The following is a 19,463-nucleotide window of genomic DNA, read 5'->3' as shown; positions in this document are numbered from 1 at the left end:
CTCTTTTGAATTTATTTGAATCATATCATACATCTTCAAAAGCATCAATTTTCATTTTACGGATGCTAAGCCAAACAGCAATGTGGAAAAGATAGATAGCAACCAATATTCTCAAACCTGTAATTAAGATAACAATACAAGAAGTGATTTGTATTCTATCAACAATTAAGGGCAACAACAGCATATAAATTTTCAAGATGCAGTTTTCAACAAAATTAGAAGACAACAAATGGAATCCTAGCCATCTATTCTCTATCTTGTACTAAATTGTTGATCATGTAAACCAAAGGAAGAGTACCCTTTGTCATAATCTCTATCCTGGAAGTATTAGAAGCATGGGAAAACAATGAAAGACCAAAAAATATAAGCTCAGGGAGAAATAGTCGAGACGACAAAAAACCATGCCAATAATGAGGTTCCAGGTCAAAGAATGCATCAAAAAACCTTCTTGTGGCTTGTAAATCAAGCTTCAACAGAATATCCATTCCAAAACAGAAGAACTCCCTTTGTCTCCTCCTCTGTATGGGCCATAAATCTTTCCAAACTTCTGCTGCCAATTCATTCCCTGAGAGGCCTCTACCAGAACCAAGGTACTGGACTATGGAATTGGCAACTATTGGAGCTGCAGCTAGAGTTCTCGCTACCATATACCCAGTTGAAGGGTGAACCATGCCAGCTGTACCACCAATTCCAACAACTCTTTGAGGCAGGACGGGAAGGGGACCACCCATTGGGATGACACATCGTTCGTCTTCTTCAATACTTTTCACTTTTATGCCTAGGTGCCTTAATCTAGCCACCATCCTTTCCTGGATATCTTCCATGGGTACTCCAGGCCGAGCAACTAGAGAAGTTTCTTCGAGAAATATTCTCCCTGAAGAAAAGGGCATTGCATATAAAAAAGTAGGGATCTTTCTATTTCTCTCTTTTACCTCCAAATTATTATCCAAATGTGAATCTCTCCAATCCATAAAAACCATCTTATCTATGTCAAATGGGTGCTCTTCTACCTCGGCTAAAATTCCATAAGCCACTTGATAACCTGGATTATATGGCTTATCATACTGAACAAGGCATCTAGAAAAGCCAGTTGCATCAAGCACCACAGCAGCATGTATTGTAACACCATCATTGCAAATCAATAAGGATTCAGATTCCTCATGAACAACCTTGACAACTTTAGCTTGATGAAACTTAACACCATTGGATAGGCATTTTTGTAGCATTTTTGACTTTAGCTGCTTCCTATTAACCCTACCATACGGTCTACCAAGATCTTTCTTTGTTTTGTCATCAATGTAGACCACAGCACCAGACCAGGTGGTATCAAGACAATCAAGCAAATCCATGGCCTCAAATTCATCCACCCAAACACCATAATTATTAGGCCAAATCAATTTGGGAGATGGGTCGATCAAACAAACAGAAAGCCCTGCCTTCGAGACTTGTTGTGCAACTGCAAGCCCTGCAGGGCCACCACCCACAACTGCAAGGTCAACCACGAGTCCTTTTGATGGGTCACACATAGGCAGGTCAAATTCAAGATTTTCCTTCTTGGTCTCTGGTACAAGCTCCAAAAGAGTACTACTGGTAGCCTTAACACAACCATTTCTTACCCTTTTTTTATAAGACTTATGCAGACAAAACCTAAGCTCTGGGTTTCGAAGCTTCATAGAGCCCACATTACTCGCTTTCTCTGGGAACACATGAAGTTGAGGCAGGAATTCAAGCTTGTTATGTGTTTTCAATAAAGTATCCATGATTTAATAATTGCTTCAAGTATCCCTCAAAGATCTCAACTGGGTCACCACAACTTCAAAAACTCACAGGCTGGTATTAAAGCATCTGTCAATTCCAAATTGAAAAGTTAATTCCTGAGAACTACTTCAGTGCTACTCAAATTACGTACCAATATGTGGGAACTAGCAAAAAAGACTGATCTCAAGTTCAAGGCACAGTCAAACCCTTAACATGGCCATATATGAGCAATTGTGAACCTAAAGCAGCAACATAGGATAAAAATATGCAATTTTTAATTCATTAGGATAGGGGAAAAAATTACAATAGTTCATCTTCATGCATAAACCAAAATACAACCTTATTATTCACAGCAAGTAAATCACATCACATGAATTTTTTCATAGATTGGCTAAAAAAAATCTTGATTCACAACAGCTAATAACCTATTTTCAAATCAACTAAGTGGTGATCATAAGCAGAAAGCCAAATACATTCATTTTTTAATTAACCAAAAGAGATCCTTCAAACATATACGCCTCAAATTTCAGAAAATAAAATGAAATTTCATTGCCAAGCAAGTCCTTCCAGGGTTAATTTCAAAATAGCATTAAAGACAATAAAAACAACATATTACATCCATTCATAATCACCAGAATTAAGAAAATACTAACATATAAACAGCTGTACAATGGTCCAAAAATCTATCGCGTAACAGCAAGCCAAAAACATGCGTTCATCATAGCCAACGCATATATTTATATATGTATATACATACACGCATCTATTTATTAGTTTGCTTCACCACTAAAAAACCGGAAAAAAAATCCCTATTATTTTTTATTTTTCTGTTTGTGAAAAACTATAAATTATAAATAAACCCAAGAAACAAATTGAGTTCCCGGAGCCAAAAGTCACTGATTTATACTCTAATTTTTCATAACAATAAATCTTTGTATATGTTCGGTGTGCAAGAAAGAGATAGAAAGTGTGAGAAAGTGTTTATGCAAATGAAGAATGAAAGAACAGGAGATTCAGTTTTACTAGTCAGATCAAAAGCATGAAGCATCATTGCATCCATTGGTTCTTATAAATCTTTCACTGAAGTAAGAAACAACTAACTGAATAACATTTGTAACTAACTAAATGATTAACTAATCTTTCCACCTTTTTCTTCTTCCAGAACCAGCTATTGATTTGTTCCTTTGACTTCTCAAAGCTTCTAAATTTTATTCATATTAAATTCAAAAATATAATAATAAAAAAAACCTTCAAAAATTCACAAGGAAGATTAATAAGAAGCTCACCTACAAGCAATTTCGATTTGGTCTTTCGCCCAGTTTCCTGTGAAAGAAGCAATTCCGATTAAATTTTCGTCAGAAAAAAAATAAGGAATAGCGTCTGGTCTTCGGTATGCTTCTCCCCCTCGATTTTCAGTCGAGAATATTCCTCATCAGAGGTAGTTCTTCGGTCGGAGGATAGGACGATGACATCGCCGGTGATAGGCGAAGGCCGGGAACCGGAAAGGCTAGTGGTTCTCTTTTCTCTCTCTAAAGGAGCTCTGGAAAAGAATGAAAGATAAGAGTCGCTCCACTGAAGGTGAAAACGGGATGATGATCTGACGGTCTATTATTGAAGACATGATAATGGACGGTCAAGATCAAACTTTTTTTATCAGGCCTTTTACCTCATTTTCCTTTTCAATTAAGTCCTAGTCTTTTTTTTTTTTTTCTGTCTCCTATCGCAAAGGATTTAATTACTATAAAAACGTTTATTTAACTCATTTTAATATTTAAAACAATTTAAAAATCACCAACATTTAAAATAAAATTAAAATAATAATAAAATAATATTTAAATCTCTAACATATCAATATAAAAATTTTAAATTCATAATAATTAAATTTATTTTTTTCTCACACTCAAATAAAAATACATTATGAAAATTTTAGATGTTACATAATTCTCTCCTTAAAGAAATTTGTTCTCAAATTTTAAAACAAAGAGGGGAAAAGTCTAGGATAGAATATAGAAAGAGAAAATTACATGTAGCATGGAATATAGAAAGGGGAAATTACATGTGGAATAAGTGTGGGTACTTATTCCTGTGTTCCGCCTAGATTGCTAGGTGCACTTCTTCACTGCCTGACTCTGCTTAGACTCCTATAATATCTATAATATCCACCTCCTAGGCTAAACAGAATCTGTGTTAGAAAAATGGAATATTCTTCCATGCATGGATGATGAGGGATGATGAGAATTGAGTTGTGATAATGCAAAGGTAAAAGTAAGGTTATATGATGCAACTTTTAGGGTTGAAGTAATGAAAAATGTTGACAAGAAGACTTTCGACTGCTGAAGATTATAGTTTCAGACACCAAAGTCCTCAAACAGAAATATATAAGGGACAGGCAAGAGATAATTTCCTATCACCCTCTTTCTCTAGAATCTTCCCCTCTCCCTTCTCTATTCTCTCATTTTCTCTTTTTTTTTTTTTTTTCACTAATCAAACACCCACAACCTCAAAAGATTTCTTAAAAGTTATCCCTTAAAGTGTAAGCACTCTTCTCCCTCTCTCTTTCTTTTGTTTAAAGAGTGAATTTGGAGGTTTAGGAAATTATACCCTATTTACTAGCTTTGTACCTACAAGTTTTCTCTTCCTTTAATTTCTTTAAGTGTTCTATAGCTATTTATGTGTAGGCAAGGATGATTGACGGTTGAGTTGAATATTTAGAGAAGTTTAGAAATTTAGAGCTTGGTGAATTTGAATACTTTGAATTTAATTAAGGAATTCAAGTAATTTAAGAGTTTACACATATTCCTTAAAGCTGTGGAATTGTCAAATAACTGTAAAAAAAGGACCTTTGGAAATGAATTTTGAGGTTAAAGGAAGGATTTTTAGATTGTAAATGGAATTCTAGCAACGTAGACTTAGAGCAACCGAACTACGTAAGCAATAGTGTATACAGTGCATTGGACTTTTAGCCATCGAGCAATTCAAAAATTAGAATTTATGTTTTCTTTGTCTATCCATTGTGAATTCCAAAACTTGTGCACTCTCTAATGTATTCTTCATAGATATGGAGATAGAGTATCAAAGGGAGCAATCCTAGCAGCTAAGAGTCATTAGTGAAGAGTAGGTAAGATGCTAGGATTTGTCTTTTGAGGTGAGTAGAACCCAGGGACGGAGCATGGAGATTTTCTTTGATGGGGCCGTATATTTGTTATATTGGAAAAAAATTAGAAATTATTGATAAATTTAAATTTTATTTACTATAATAATCAAAATTGATATTAAAAAAAATTTAGAAGATTGTCTATTTAATAGAAATTTTCTTTTGTATTTTAAGCTATACATTTTAAGGTATAAATATAAGCAATTATACATGAAAGAAAGAAAAAAATTTAGCAAAAATTAATATAATTATAAAAAATAATAAGAATAAATTAAAATAACAAGTAACTGCCTCATTAATTTTATTTTTTTTTTTAAATTTATTTTCATAAATGGATAATAATGAAAAGTCATTAATTCCTTATAAAGAGAATTAGTTTAAGCTAATCATTAAAATAAAAATATTGATCTAGAATTAAGAAGTTTACAGGGAAAATAACAGTAAAAATTTATATATATATATATATATATATATATATATATATATATATATATATATATATATATATATATATATAAAGTAAAATAAGAATTTCAAATTGCATAGCCCCCTCTAGTCATAAGGGAGCTCCTCCACTGGTAAGACCTACTTTAAAACTCTTTTAATTAAGCTTAAATGTTTATGCATGTTGATGCATCATTAATAGTTTATTTTCAATTGCATCCTTATATGTAACAGCATTTTATTGCATAAATCATGAAAGTGCTGCATTATTTTTTGTAATCTAAGGTAGTTCAAGGATAACCCACTGATTCCCAGTAGGAAAGAAAAGAAAGATATGAAATGACATGCATACGAATGAGCTCTATATATGTAATGTTATGAGATGTCCAATAAGATAATTTTGTGTCTCCAGTGTCCGCCCATTATATGTTAATTATAAAATGCTATGTAAAGAAAAGTGTGGTCATAGCCAAATCAACATTCCCCAAACTATAAACAATGAAATTAGATATGGGATGTGGGGGAACCATTGATTACACTACTTCTTCATGTGACTTATTTGTGTTGTGTAAAATCATGTGTATGTTGCATCCTATGTGCTTGAATATTTTTATTTAAATATGTTTTGCTTCCATCGTAGACTTTTACTCAATGAGCTCTAGCTCACTCCTCTTCCTCTTTCCATCCCATCCAAGTACAAGAGTAGAAAATTTTGAGACGCAATCAGCAAATTTTGGCTATTGACTCCAAGATTTGATATGATACTTTTTATTTGTAATACTTTGTACTTTTTGGGGAGCTTCATTTTTGTGACAAGCAATTTTAGTAGTATTTTGTTGTGCTTGCTGTTCATTTCGCAATGTTAAAATATAACAATGTTTTTATTTTATTTTATGTATTTTATATATTACATGGGCCTTATAAAATGTTAAAAAAGCATGTGTGATTTGCTATGGGTTTCTGAAGCCATATGCCAGTCTAAGTCTTAATGCCAATGAAGGCCCCAATTTAGGTATGACAATTGTTCCTCAACCCAATCTTATTCGTATCGCACCCGATCAATTTGCTCCAATCTCAGCAGTGTAAGGGGTGAGATCAGTCTCCCTGCCCCGAATCCTTGTAACCCACCACGATAACATTATATTATTATTTTTTATTATAAAATAATTTACTTTTATGTATTTATGCATTTGAATATTATAATTTTAAGAAAAAAATGTATATTATTAATATTATGTTTAAAACTTATATTATAATTTTTAACTTATAATTTATTTTTTAATAAATAAATTTATATTATATAATGATAAATTAAAATAACAAATTAAAAAAAAAAAGGAAAAATCCTTACCCACAACCCGATCTCCTATGGGGAGAGGATGAAAGAAGCGATTTCTATCCCTGACTCACCCCATTGTCATTCTTAACTTAATTTCGAGTCGTTATGATTCCCATTTTCCCGTCAACACTTCCTGGCTCCTAGGTTTTGGTTGTCATCGCCTTAATTCTCCTTCATCTAAATCATGATACATCTCGTCTCAACTCATTTCTAGCTTCTAGTTACATTTTTAAGGTGATTATTTTTGTTCTACTAAATACTATTTTATTTTTAGGTATTTTCATCTTAAGTACTAGAAAATGTTTATTTAGGTGTGTTTTTATCTCTCCTCCTTATATAGTCTTAGCGAACACCTCTACTACTAGGGGAGAACATTTGATTGATTCGGTTCTGAACAGAATTAAAATCGAGAAACTAATTTCTTCTAAAATACCAACCCAAGTTTAACCGAATTAAAAGGAGAACTAAATCAAACTGAACCATTTCGATTCAGTTCAATTTAGTTCTAAATTGTCAGTTTGAGCTTTCCATTTTACATTAAAAAAAGCTGTGTTTTCTTGCTACCCTTCTCTTCCTGTGTTTCCCTCCCCCAAACCAAAACTAGCCACAATAGCAAACAAAAGTCATTTTCATCGAAAAATATGGAGCAATTTTCATCAAGAAACAAAACCCATTTCATCAAATAATACAAAGCCATTTTCATCAAGAGAAACAAAACCCATTTCATTAAATAATCGATTGAAAATCTTCAAGATTCAATAATCGAAGCTTCAACAATCAATTCAAAATCTTTAAGATTCAACAATCACATGCAACAATTAATGAGATTGAGCAATCTCTGTCAAACTGTGTTACAAATTGTAATGGAAACAATGCGTTTGATGGAGGTGAGAATCAACAACAGTAACAGATGAGATGTTTTTGCATTAGAGCAGTACAGTTATGTGGTGGGAATAGAAATTGTTAGAGAATAAGCTGGAATTGGTTGTAATTGGTTAGGCTGTTTGTTAGAGCCTATAGTATAAATAATTATAATCCCTACTCTTTTGGGTGTGAAATGAATGGGAATTCTCTCTCCCCCTTGAATTTCTCTTCTCTTCTGTGAGCCTCTCTCTTTCTTCCCTGCTGTTTTCTTCTATTTCTTCTCTAAAATAACTCAAATCATAACAGTGGTATTAGAGTTACGATCTTGGCAACCATGGCAGAAGGTACAAGGGGACAGGAATTGCGAAGGGAGCTTGTTGCAATGATAAGGGAAATGGAGGATCCTATTGAGCAAAAGCAGACAGAGCTACGCAAGGAGACTGAAACAAGCATCAATCGGGCCATAAATGAGCTCAAAACTCTTATGGCAAGTATAAGTCTCCAGTATAATGAATTGATTTCTACTAAAACTCTGGTCGGCACTTCTCAAGTTGGTGAGCACTTCAACAATAATTTCACTCAGTTTAATCCCTCTTGGTTTAAGCTTCCAAAATTGGATTTCCCGCGTTTTGATGGGGAAGATCTTGAATCATGGTTGATTAAAGTCAATTATTACTTTGAAATTACTGGGACTCCGATGGGAAATAGAGTCAAAATTACAGCAATGCACTTAGATGGGAAGGTTGTGCAATGGCATTAAGGATATATCAAAACCAAGGGAGTTGGAGCTTACAAGAATTGGGAGGATTATATTCATGGGTTAAGGGCTAGATTTGGTGCCCAAGTTTTTGATGACCCATTATCAGATTTAAAAAATTTGAAGCAGACAGGTACTCTGGAGGAATATTTGAATACTTTTGATGTTCTGTATCCTAAAGCTGGTATACGTGAAGATCAGGTTCTGAGTTTTTTTTTTATCTAGGTTAGTGGATGAGTTACAAATGCCTGTCTAGATATTTAAGCCACAATCTCTTTCAGAGGCTTATTCCTTGTCAGACTTCAGGAGATAACAGTAGCAGCACTACATAATAAAAGTAAACCTGTCTCTAAAACTAGCCTTGCATCACTACCGGCTCGCTCATATTTCAATCCAATTTCTATTGGTAGCAAAGCTATTGTTCCTAAGGATCAGGCTAGGATCCTGCCACTACTTAATGTTCTGAAGCTGCCTGCTGCAAATCCAAGGCTACCAGGAAATCTAACAAGTAAGCAAATCACTGAAAAGAGGGAAAAGGGACTTTGCTTTTGGTGTGATGAGAAATTTTCACCAGGCTATAAATGTAAGAAACGTCAATCATTTGTGATGCAAGTCATTGTTGATGATGGCGAAGATGAAAACGACATGGTAGAAGAGGAACTTAGGCAGGAACTGTAGTTGTCTCTAAGTGCTTTACAAGGAACTTAGGGAGCACAAACTATGTGTATCAGTGGCAATAGTGGAAGATTAAAGCTGCAAATACTAGTGGACACAGGTAGTACCCATAACATTTTGGGTAGTCATATTGTCAGTAAACTTCAATGTCGTACTGAACCAGTAAGTGGTGTGTTGGTAGAGGTGGCAAACGAGCAAAATATGCAGTGCATGGCTAAGTGCAAGAATTTTGGGTGGCCTATGTAGGGTAACTACTTTAAAGCAGAGGTTTTTATTTTGCCTCTTAAAAACTATGACCTTATCTTGGGAACACAATGGTTGCAGACTTTGGGTGAGATCACGTGGAATTTTTCTACATTGGAGACGAAGTATAGAGTTTGTTTGCTAAAGGGGGAGCACTTGGGAAGGTTACAAATGATTGATGAGAAATGGTTGAATGTTCTTATGCACAAACAACACCAACTTGCATCCATGCAATTGGTAGTAACAAATCCAATGTCACTATATGCAGTAGATACCATAAATGTGGAAAAGTGGCCTGCGCTTTAACAACTACTACTTGAATATGATGATGTATTTGTAGAGCCTAAGGGTCTACCTCCCAAAAGACACCATGATCACAAAATTCCTCTTAAGGAAAGGGCATCTCCTGTCAATATTCGCCTTTATAAGTATGCAGCATTTCAGAAAGATGTTATTGAACTAATGGTGAATGAGACACAGCACCAGTCCATACTCCAGCCCCGTCGTGTTAGTTAAGAAAAAGGATAGTACGTGGCGCATGTGCATTGACTACTGCAAATTGAATTCTCTTACCATCAAAGATAAGTTTCCGATTCTTGTTGTAGAAGAGTTGCTTGATGAATTGGGTAACGCTGTGATTTTTTCCAAACTTGACTTACGTCATGGGTATTGGCAGATATGAATGGAGGATGAGGATATTTACAAAACTGCATTTCGCATGCATGAAGGGCATTACGAGTTTGTAGTTATGCCCTTTGGATTGACCAATGCTCCCTCCACTTTTCAAGCATTGATGAATGATGTCTTTCGCAAGTGTCTACGTAAATTTGTACTCGTCTTCTTTGATGACATACTAGTACACATTAGCAATCTTGAGGAACACTTACAGCATCTTCACTAAGTTTTGCAATTGCTACGGGACAATAAGCTGTTGGCTAAAAAAAGCAAATGTTCCTTTGGGTGTATAAAGATTGAATACCTTGGTCATTTTATCTCTAAAGACGGGGTGCAAACTGATCCTTCTAAAGTGGATGATGTTCGCAATTGTCCTGTTCCTCAAACACTGAAACAATTAAGAGGCTTTTTGGGACTTACTGGGTATTATCGTCGATTCATCCAGAACTACGGTTAAATTGCTCGACCACTCACTTATCTTTTTGGGAAGGATTTGTTTAAGTGGTCATCTCAGTCTCAACAGGCTTTTGAGGAACTTAAGGGTGCTATGATCTCCGCACCAGTCTTAGCATTACCTAATTATGACAAGACTTTTACAGTAGAGACAGATGCTTCTAGAGGAGGGATTGGGGCAGTTTTAACTCAAGGAGGACATCTAATTGCTTATATAAGCAAGGCTCTTTCATTTCGCAACCAGCAACTTTCAGTTTATGATCTTGAGATGCTGGCTATCTTGTTTGCAGTTAAAAAATGGGAATCCTACCTTCTTCCCAACCACTTTATTATACAAACTGATCATCAACCACTAAAGTATCTAATGGAGCAACGCTTAACCACACCAACCCAGCAGGCTTGGCTTGCCAAATTGCTTCAGTTTAAGTATGAGTTACGCTACAAAAAAGGGAAGGAGAACACTCCTTCTAATGCCTTGTCTCGGGTTCCAATTGGGGAATTAAAAGCTTTGTAAGCCATGATTTTACCCACTGAATTATTGGAAGATATTAGACAGTCATGGGTTAATGACTTTACCATACAACAGCTGATTACAGACCTTCAGGATAGCCCTTTTTCACACATCCACTATACATACCATTTTGATCAACTAAGACGAAATGGGAAGCTAGTGGTGGGGAATGATGTCCATTTAAGGGAGAAATTGTTGCAGCTTTTTCATTCATCAGCTACTGGGGGACATTCAGGAGCTAATGTTATAGCCAGACGTCTCTCTGCTATTGTGTATTGGCCTGGTCTTTGGAGGTCAGTTCAAAACTTCGTCCGTGAATGCAGTATCTGTCAAAGATATAAATATGAAACAGTGGCAACTCAAGGATTATTGCAACCTTTACCTCTTCCTACAGGCAATTTTATTGATTTGACGATGGATTTTATTGAAGGTCTGCCCTGCTCTCATGGGAAGACAGTAATTTTTGTGGTAGTAGATCACCTTACAAAGTTTGCGCATTTTTTTCCTCTCTCTCTCTCACCCTTACACAGCTCACTCGGTAGCTAAAGTTTTTATGAAAAGAGTGTTTAAGTTACATGGAATGCCAAACACAATTACATCTTATCGTGACCCAGTTTTTTTAAGCAATTTCTGGAAAGATCTGTTTGCATTTCAAGGGGTGGGACTACAGTATTCTACTGCCTATCATCCACAAACTGATGGGCAAAGTGAGGTGGTAAATAGATGTCTTGAAACCTATTTACGGTGTGCAGTGGGTGATTCCCTAGCCAATGGGTAGATTGGCTCAGTTTAGCAGAATTTTGGTACAATACTAGCTTTCATTCAGCTATACAAACAACTCCATTTGAGGCCCTTTATGGTGTACCACCACCCCTCTATGTCCCTTATGTGCATGGAGATTCTCATGTGGAAGCTGTTGATCTTTATATTCGCAGTAGAGAAACTGCCATTGCCCTACTCCAGCATCATCTCCAACAAGCTATGAACAGGATGAAGCAACAGGTGGACAAACATCGCACTGATCGTGAGTTTGATGTGGGGGATATGGTTTTCCTTAAGTTACAACCTTATGCCCAATAGTCAATTGCTCATTGTTCTTCCAAATTCTAAGCTAAATATTATGGTCCCTACCAAATTATTGAGCGTATTGGGCAGTCTGCTTATAGGCTTCGTCTTCCATCTGATGCTATTATCCATAATGTTTTCCATGTCTCTCTTTTGAAACCTGCCTATGCTTCCATTGCAGCTTCATCAGAGCTTCCTCCAATGTCTCGTCAATCCGTCATACAGCCACAAGCTATTCTTGATCGACGAATAGTGAAGCGTAAGAATGCCACTGCAACTCAACTACTTGTCCATTGGCAAGGTTATTCACCAGCAGATGCAACCTGGGAGTTTACTGATGACTTCCAACTGCATTATCCATTTTTTTCCTTGCGAACAAGGAACCTTGGGGAAGGGAGTATTGTTACAAATTGTAATGGAAACAGTGCGTTTGATGGAGGCGGGAATCAATAACAGTAACAGATGATATGTTTTTGCGTTAGAGCAGGACAGTTATGTGGCGGGAATAGAAATTGTTAGAGAATGAGCTGGAATTGGTCAGGCTGTTTGTTAGAGCCTATAGTATAAATAATTGTAATCCCTACTTTTGAGTGTGAAATGAATGGGAATTCTCTCTCCCCCTTGAATTTCTCTTCTTTTCTGTGAGCCTCTCTCTTTCTTCCCTGCTGTTTTCTTCTATTTCTTCTTTAAAATAACTCAAATCATAACAAATTAGGTCGATGTTGAAAAGCTGAGCGAGAATATGTGTCACTGCTAAAACATTAAGGATATGGGTCTCAGCAATCGGTAAGTGGGTGCAGCTGATCAAAAAAAGAAGGAACGGTTCATGGTTTTCTGAAATGTTGAGAAAGAGTGATTAGAAGGAAGAAGAAGAAGAGGAGGAGGAGGAGAATAAGAAAAAGAAAAAGAAGAAGGGGAACAAGAGAATTAAGTTTAGTTCAAGAAATAGGGTTAGGTATCACATGGTATATAAATATCTTCAAAACAACTTGATTTATGAATTTCTATTCGATTTTATTTTTTAGTTTTTTAAGAAAATAATTAAATCGAATCAAATAACCTAATTATTTAAAACCCCAAACCAAATCAAATTGTTTAAACAGTTGTTCAATTTTTTAGCTTAAACAGAAAACTACACACCCTTATTTACTACCACTAGCTAGACAAATTGACAACCAGCCATAAAACACTAATATCATTTTGCTTACAACCACATCCACATCTTTTCATGCTCCAAAATGTTCTTCTCTAGCCAGTAACTTTGTTGTTCTCATCTTCGATTTGTAATCAATTAATGGGTAATTTTGAAATAGGATTTCCAATTTTTAGTTGTATTATTTGTTTATTTTGTTCCTAAATTGGCCCACATTACTGAGATTTTGGTTTTTGATTATGGGGCATTATAGTCTTCTCACTATTGCATTTGATATGTGTTACTTGATTTGTCTATAATGTGTAATGCAGATAAAAGCTATGGGTAATGGATTTATTATATTGGGAATTATATGTTTAAACAATTGTTTAATCTTATACTCTTTTGGGGAACTTAAGCTGAGCTCAACTTAAGTTTGAGCCTTCAAAAAAATGGCAAGTAGGAGGGAAGGGGTCAGTGGGGGCCATGCCGCCCCTTCCTCCCCCTCCCTTTCAACCCTTTTAAAAATTCCCTATATTCTTTAAAATATTTATTTTATTTTAATCATTGGCCCTTCCACAAATTTTTATTGTTTTATTATGATACCAATAATGTGAAATATTTGATTTTTTTTATTTATTATTATACATTCAATAAATTTTTATAATACTGACCCCTTATTTTTTTTTAGTTTAACTGAACTATATTGATTTTTTTAACATATAACATTAATTCTTTTAAAATATATAAATAATAAGTGTAATAAATTATTTTTTAAATTGATTTTATATTTAACATTATGTCAATGCTGGAGCTAAAAATTTTATTTAGTGGAGTCATTTATTTAATTCCTCAATTTGAAGTATATTTAAATTAATATATATATATATATATGCATATAATTTATTAATTAAAATTTCAAATAATTGTAAGTAAAAAATTAATTTAAAAAATAAATTTTAATAATAAAGACATTTTACAATTATTTTAATATATTAAAATATTAAAAAGAAGATTATAATAAATTAAGAGTATTTTTCTTCTTATCTATGATACCTAATAGAATTTAAATATAAAATAATTTTAATATATCTCAAATTTTTTATTTAAATTATTAAAAAATTATATAACTTTTTTTAAAAAATAAATTATATAAATTTTATTTTTTATTAATTTTATTGAAAATATATTAAAATTATTTTATCTATTTTATATGTTAAAATATTTTTATAAAATTGAGTAGATGAATTAAGCACAATCAAGAATATGCAACTCTATCGTTGCATTCACCCCAAAAAAATACATTTTGGCGAGCCGAAGTCTAAGCTATTGAATAAAAGTCGGCCGGGCTCGGCTTGACTTGTTCTGACTTGTTTGCGCCATAGGATCCAATATATTGTTGTTGATCCATGTATCACGTGTGCGCAGCAGGAGCACGCTCGCGTATCCAATCGGACCAATCCCCCCTCCTTCTCCGACCCATATCCTCAGCCACCGCCCAAGCGAACAACAGTAAAATGGCGAGCTCATCTACGCCGACGGATGATTTCTCAGTTCTGGTGCTGGCGTCGGATTTAGGGATAGATGCCACGCCCTTTCTGACGAATCGAGAAAGAGATATCAAAGAAGAAGAAGATCAAGAACCTGAAAGCTGGCACGATTGCTCTCAGTATCTCTTGTCCGATGAAGATTTCTCCGATCTAGATCTCTTGCAATTCTTTCGCCTCGAGGGCTCTGATAAATCTGGAAACCGCATAGTGCGCATCGTTGGAAAGTACTTTCCCGGTAATTAAGAAAAAAATGAAAAGAAATCCACCGTTATAGTCGATTGCTTACATGACTTTTTTCTTTTCTTTAAATTTTTGTTCTTGGTTTTTGACGAAATGAATGATTTGTGCTATTTTGGTATTTCGCTATTGGGTGTGAAATGGATTTAAAATTTAGTTTTTAATTTTTACTTTGCTGCTTAATGACTGGAAACATGCTCCAAAAATTGCAATTTGAATACTTTGGCATGCTTGATTGGTTCCATAATGGTTTGATATTCTAGAGGACTATAAGCAGTTCACTAAGCTGTATGGAAGTACCCAATACTGAGATTTTATTTCTACTAATGTATGGAAGAGACTTTATCTTACTGGATATATAACATACTATGTATTCTATGGTTACTTGATTCTTTTTTACTTTATTAACTTTAACAGAAAAAAAGTTTCTTCATTAAAAAACATATATAATATTTTTTAAAAATCTAGTAAATAATATTTAATAAATTCTAAACCTGTTCCTATAATTTTTTAATAAAATTTACCATATAATATTTTTAAATGTGCTTTTTTGTATGAGGAAACTTTATTTTTTTTTTATTAAGCTAATAAAATTTTCATAATTAATTACTTTACAGAAAAAATAATTATTTTAAGAATATCTCATGAGAGAAGTTATAATTTTATGTTAAATTATCTTATTTTTCATAACAAAGTAATTATATTTTGTATGAAACCAAATAACTATAGAAGGCACCATAACATACTGTATTGGTTGTGCATTGTTTCTTGTGAGAACTCCCTAGTGCTAGGCTGAAGTTAATAAGCCTAGTTGTCAGATTCACTAAAATTTTAGACAAAAGATTGTAGTTGTGCTTTATATGAAATTAAGGCAAGGTACATCAGCAGTTTAGCTATATGGATCTTGGAAACTTTTATCACCATTTCATGTCTGCTCCTAGCTTACCAAATTCACCTAGTACTTGTTTCCTCGTCTCTTTTTATCCTAGAATATCTGATCTTATTTGTTGATGATATGCTCCAATTATAAATTTCATTATATAGTTTTCTTTTTGACAAACTACAAATACCCCATCAGTAAGCATGCTGGTAAGTTCCTACTCTTCTTCTTTCTAGTTAGTTAAGTTCATGTCGGCTCATGTAAATGCCTTAAGATTTCTTACAAGAAAGTTTAATGATGTTGGCTCATGTCTTAGTATTAAATATCTACTCCTATGTTGTTCTTCTTTACTACTTTGTAATTTTATTGGAGAGAGAATGAAAGGGATGATAGAGGCAAGATAGAGGCAAGAGTAGGAGGGAGAGTTTGTTTTTCTTTGTTTGGTTGGGTGAAAAGTGGGTTAAGATAAGAAAGCATTTGATATCTCGTATTACGATCCCATTGCAAGAAAACTTGTATCCCACATTGAAAGTATGGGATTTCAATGTGGGATTTATATGGACTTAGGCTCTCCAACCTCAATACCTAGCTTTTGGGGTGTGGTTCTCCTAAGTTCATATCAATGGTGTCAGAGCCATCCATTATGACTCCCAGTTGCAATCGTGCGGCACAGGTGGTGACGCTGGAATAGCAGTATTCACCGGGGCTAGATTAAGCTAGCGCAAAGCCAGCGTGCGTGGGTGCCGAGGCTGCAGAGCGTGGTGGAATGTCACGATCCTATTTCAAGAATACTTGTGTCCCACATTGAAAGTATGGGATTTCAATGTGGGCTATATATGGACTTGGGCTCTCCAATTGTCAATAGCTAGCTTTTGTGGTGTGGTGTGGTTCTCCTAAGTTCATATCATCTCGACTCTTTCTATATGGGCTCCCATATTGCCATCTTCCTAAATGGAGAGGGTTTGGAGAGGAAAGTAAGTTCAAAACTTACTCTCTCTCTCTCTCTCTCTCTCTCTCTCTCTCTGTTTTTCTTTTATAATTTTGCCCACATTTATTAGTTTAATTTTTTTTAATATATGTAAATTCTTTGTCTCTCTCTCTCTCTCTCTTCATTCTTTATTGATTTTTCATTATTTCATATTAAGTTCAGACCTCAATGTAATTGTAATTGTAAAGTTCGCCCCTTATGGTATGCAGCTCAAGTTGTTAGTGGGGAGAGACTGAAGAAGTACATTTTCCACAAAATATGCAGTGAGTTGCCTGAAGGACCATTCTGCATTGTATACATGCATACTACTGTGCAAAAGGAGGACAACTCCCCTGGTGCAACTATCTTGAGGTGGATCTATGAAGAACTTCCTTCTGGTTACAAGGACAGGCTTCAAGTTGTATACTTCATACACCCTGGGCTCCGTGCATGGCTTCTCATTGCCACCATTGGTCGATTATTCTTAAGTGGAGGGTGAGTGGTTTCCTAATGTTAAGATTTAATGAGCATAAAACAGTAGCTACTTTAATGCTTCACTTTACCTTACAAATAAGGAATATTCAGATATGGGTGTATGACCTTTTAACACTTAAAATTATTGGGAAAATCCATGAAATTTTTGGGAAATGACCTAGTCTGACCTTGGACCTGCAACCAGAGTTGATATGTGTTCCTGACTAAACACAAAACAAAGAAAACCTGGTTCTGGAATGACTTGACCTTATGCCATAATAAACATTTCAATAACTTTTAAAGGTTTTCAAGGTCCTCCAAGAAATATGCATGAACTTTTAATTTGGTATATAGGATTACGAAGAGTGCTTCATGAAGCCTTTTAAGAGTTAAATTCCCAACTTTCTTGCAATAATGTCATCATTCAAGTTCTTAAGCTGTTTTAGGCATTGCTGTTGTAGTAATACCTGGATGTGGTTGTCCAAAATACTGCAGAGAAGCTAAAATTCATCATGTTAGAGGTTGCCAATGAGCATTTCCCAAGAATGACTATATTTATTTATGTGATTTCATGTGTTTGATGTGGTGTCTAGCGCCAGGGAATCAATTGATGGATTCCTTCTTTAGCAATTCAATTCGGATGAAAGTTGTAGGAGGAGGAGCAAGTGTTTCTAATGAGGAAGGATCTGCTAGTTGTTTTTATTTGGAGAAGAGTCATCACAGTCTTGTGACAAACGACAATATTAGGGAATGTTATATGTTTAATTTGGGAGTATGAACTTTTTGGGTGCAATTGATCTGATTTATTCCAATATATATATATATATATATATATATATATATATATATATATATATATTTTATTTTATTTTTTAATTGGCAGCTTATATTGGAAGATCAAGTATGTGAGCCGCCTTCAGTACTTATGGGAAGACATTAAAAAGGGGGAGATTGAGATTCCTGAATTTGTTCAGAATCATGATGATATCCTTGAGCATAGACCATTAACAGATTATGGCATTGAACCTGACCCTTTTCACTTAAATGAGGTGCCTAACACAGCCTACTCATTTGGGAGGTATGAACAGAGATGGGCATCAAGGGAATATGCAACTTAGTTTTCCTGTCACATAGGCTGGCTGGTGCCTGCTATTCGTGTTGGGGAATATACCAAATCGTGATGTCAGGTTAAGCTATTATATATGCAACGACATTGTACATAATTAGCTTAATGGTGGGTCTAGCTTTCCTTGTGTCATCTGAACTTAATGTGCTGATAAACTTTCATATCCTTGAAAACAGTAATGTTGTAGTATATGCCATCTTTGAACTTCTTTTTTAGGTATGCACATCATTATTTTGTCCTGTTTTTGCTTCTATTTACTGATATGATCTACTGAGGTTCTGTTAAAGATGGAACTGATAATTTCTGGTTCTGGGAGTTGATTAACTAGATGTAATTCAACATCTTGGTATGAAAAGAAATATCTGTCCATGGATCTAACTATAACTAAATTAGCCTTTCTGCACATAATGTTTAGAAAGGAGTTGAATGTATTGAGATGGTCACCTACTGAAAATAAATGGCACATATCATAGACCGCCTGAATTATTTCCCTGTATACATGTATTATGCTCGCATCTCACACACTTGTTTGATTATGATATAAATGGTAATCTTTTCTTGATCTTGGCATCAATTATTTCTATGCACCACCGCAATTTTTGGCAGTAAAAACTATGAGGAAAATTGGGATGTCTCCAGAACAGATGATGGAGCATTTTTTTTAATTGGTGATAAGAGTACAATATACATGTAGTGATGTTAACTTGTAACTGATCAACATCAGCAATCAGTTCAAACATAAATTTGAAAATTCAATAAACCCAACATTAGTAGGACTTGAAAATGAATTTTATTGATTTTAGGATTCTAATTTATTACTAGACTAAGGTCTCACTGGGACGAAGTAGCATGTTGCAGAAATGGAAAAGGAGCACTCAAATTGTTCTGAAATTAACTGAGTGCAAATTTAGTCTTGGAGGCACAGGTTTTGGCTAAATTGTGGAAGTGGTCAAGGTTCCAATGAATGGAAAACTGTTAAGTTACACATTGTTTGTTTGGGATTTATAGCTAATGGGACAAAAACCTAGTTAAGCCATATTGATATTTATCTCAGGACAAAATCCGTTTTTCATTTAATCAAATCAGGAAAAACTCCACTAAGGGAAACTACCTGGAAGTTGTATGGGATTGACTCAAATCTTATTGTGGAACAAACAAA

General features: G+C 34.6%; 3 protein-coding genes across 4 annotated transcripts; 2 read left to right on the top strand and 1 right to left on the bottom strand.

The window, feature by feature from the left end:
* Positions 1 to 108: 108 nt before the first annotated feature.
* LOC110664739 (lycopene beta cyclase, chloroplastic/chromoplastic) lies at positions 109 to 3,425 on the bottom strand. 2 transcript variants are annotated; one of them, XM_021824567.2, is made up of 2 exons: positions 3,049 to 3,425; positions 109 to 1,845 (listed from the first exon to the last, which is right to left on the bottom strand). In XM_021824567.2, exon 2 carries the CDS (start codon positions 1,758 to 1,760, stop codon positions 246 to 248), a length of 1,515 nt encoding a protein of 504 aa, XP_021680259.2. In that variant the 5' UTR covers positions 1,761 to 1,845; positions 3,049 to 3,425; the 3' UTR covers positions 109 to 245. The 2 variants fall into 2 exon arrangements, with proteins under 2 accessions (XP_021680259.2, XP_021680258.2); XM_021824566.2 differs by having other exon boundaries at positions 3,045 to 3,424.
* Positions 3,426 to 10,879: 7,454 nt separating this feature from the next.
* On the top strand, positions 10,880 to 12,391 carry LOC131178348 (uncharacterized). Its single transcript, XM_058143307.1, has 3 exons — positions 10,880 to 11,303; positions 11,700 to 11,920; positions 12,029 to 12,391. The coding sequence occupies exons 1-3, from the start codon at positions 10,880 to 10,882 to the stop codon at positions 12,389 to 12,391; spliced, it is 1,008 nt and encodes a 335-aa protein (XP_057999290.1).
* Positions 12,392 to 14,390: 1,999 nt separating this feature from the next.
* On the top strand, positions 14,391 to 18,543 carry LOC110664738 (uncharacterized). The gene is made up of 3 exons (XM_021824565.2): positions 14,391 to 14,855; positions 16,935 to 17,199; positions 18,062 to 18,543. The coding sequence occupies exons 1-3, from the start codon at positions 14,480 to 14,482 to the stop codon at positions 18,294 to 18,296; spliced, it is 876 nt and encodes a 291-aa protein (XP_021680257.1). The 5' UTR covers positions 14,391 to 14,479; the 3' UTR covers positions 18,297 to 18,543.
* Positions 18,544 to 19,463: the final 920 nt, after the last annotated feature.

The sequence above is a fragment of the Hevea brasiliensis genome, chromosome 3 (assembly GCF_030052815.1).
Source record: "Hevea brasiliensis isolate MT/VB/25A 57/8 chromosome 3, ASM3005281v1, whole genome shotgun sequence".
NCBI lineage: Eukaryota > Viridiplantae > Streptophyta > Magnoliopsida > Malpighiales > Euphorbiaceae > Hevea > Hevea brasiliensis.
Note: the sequence above shows the minus strand (reverse complement) of the source record. Positions and strands in the feature narration are given on the sequence as shown.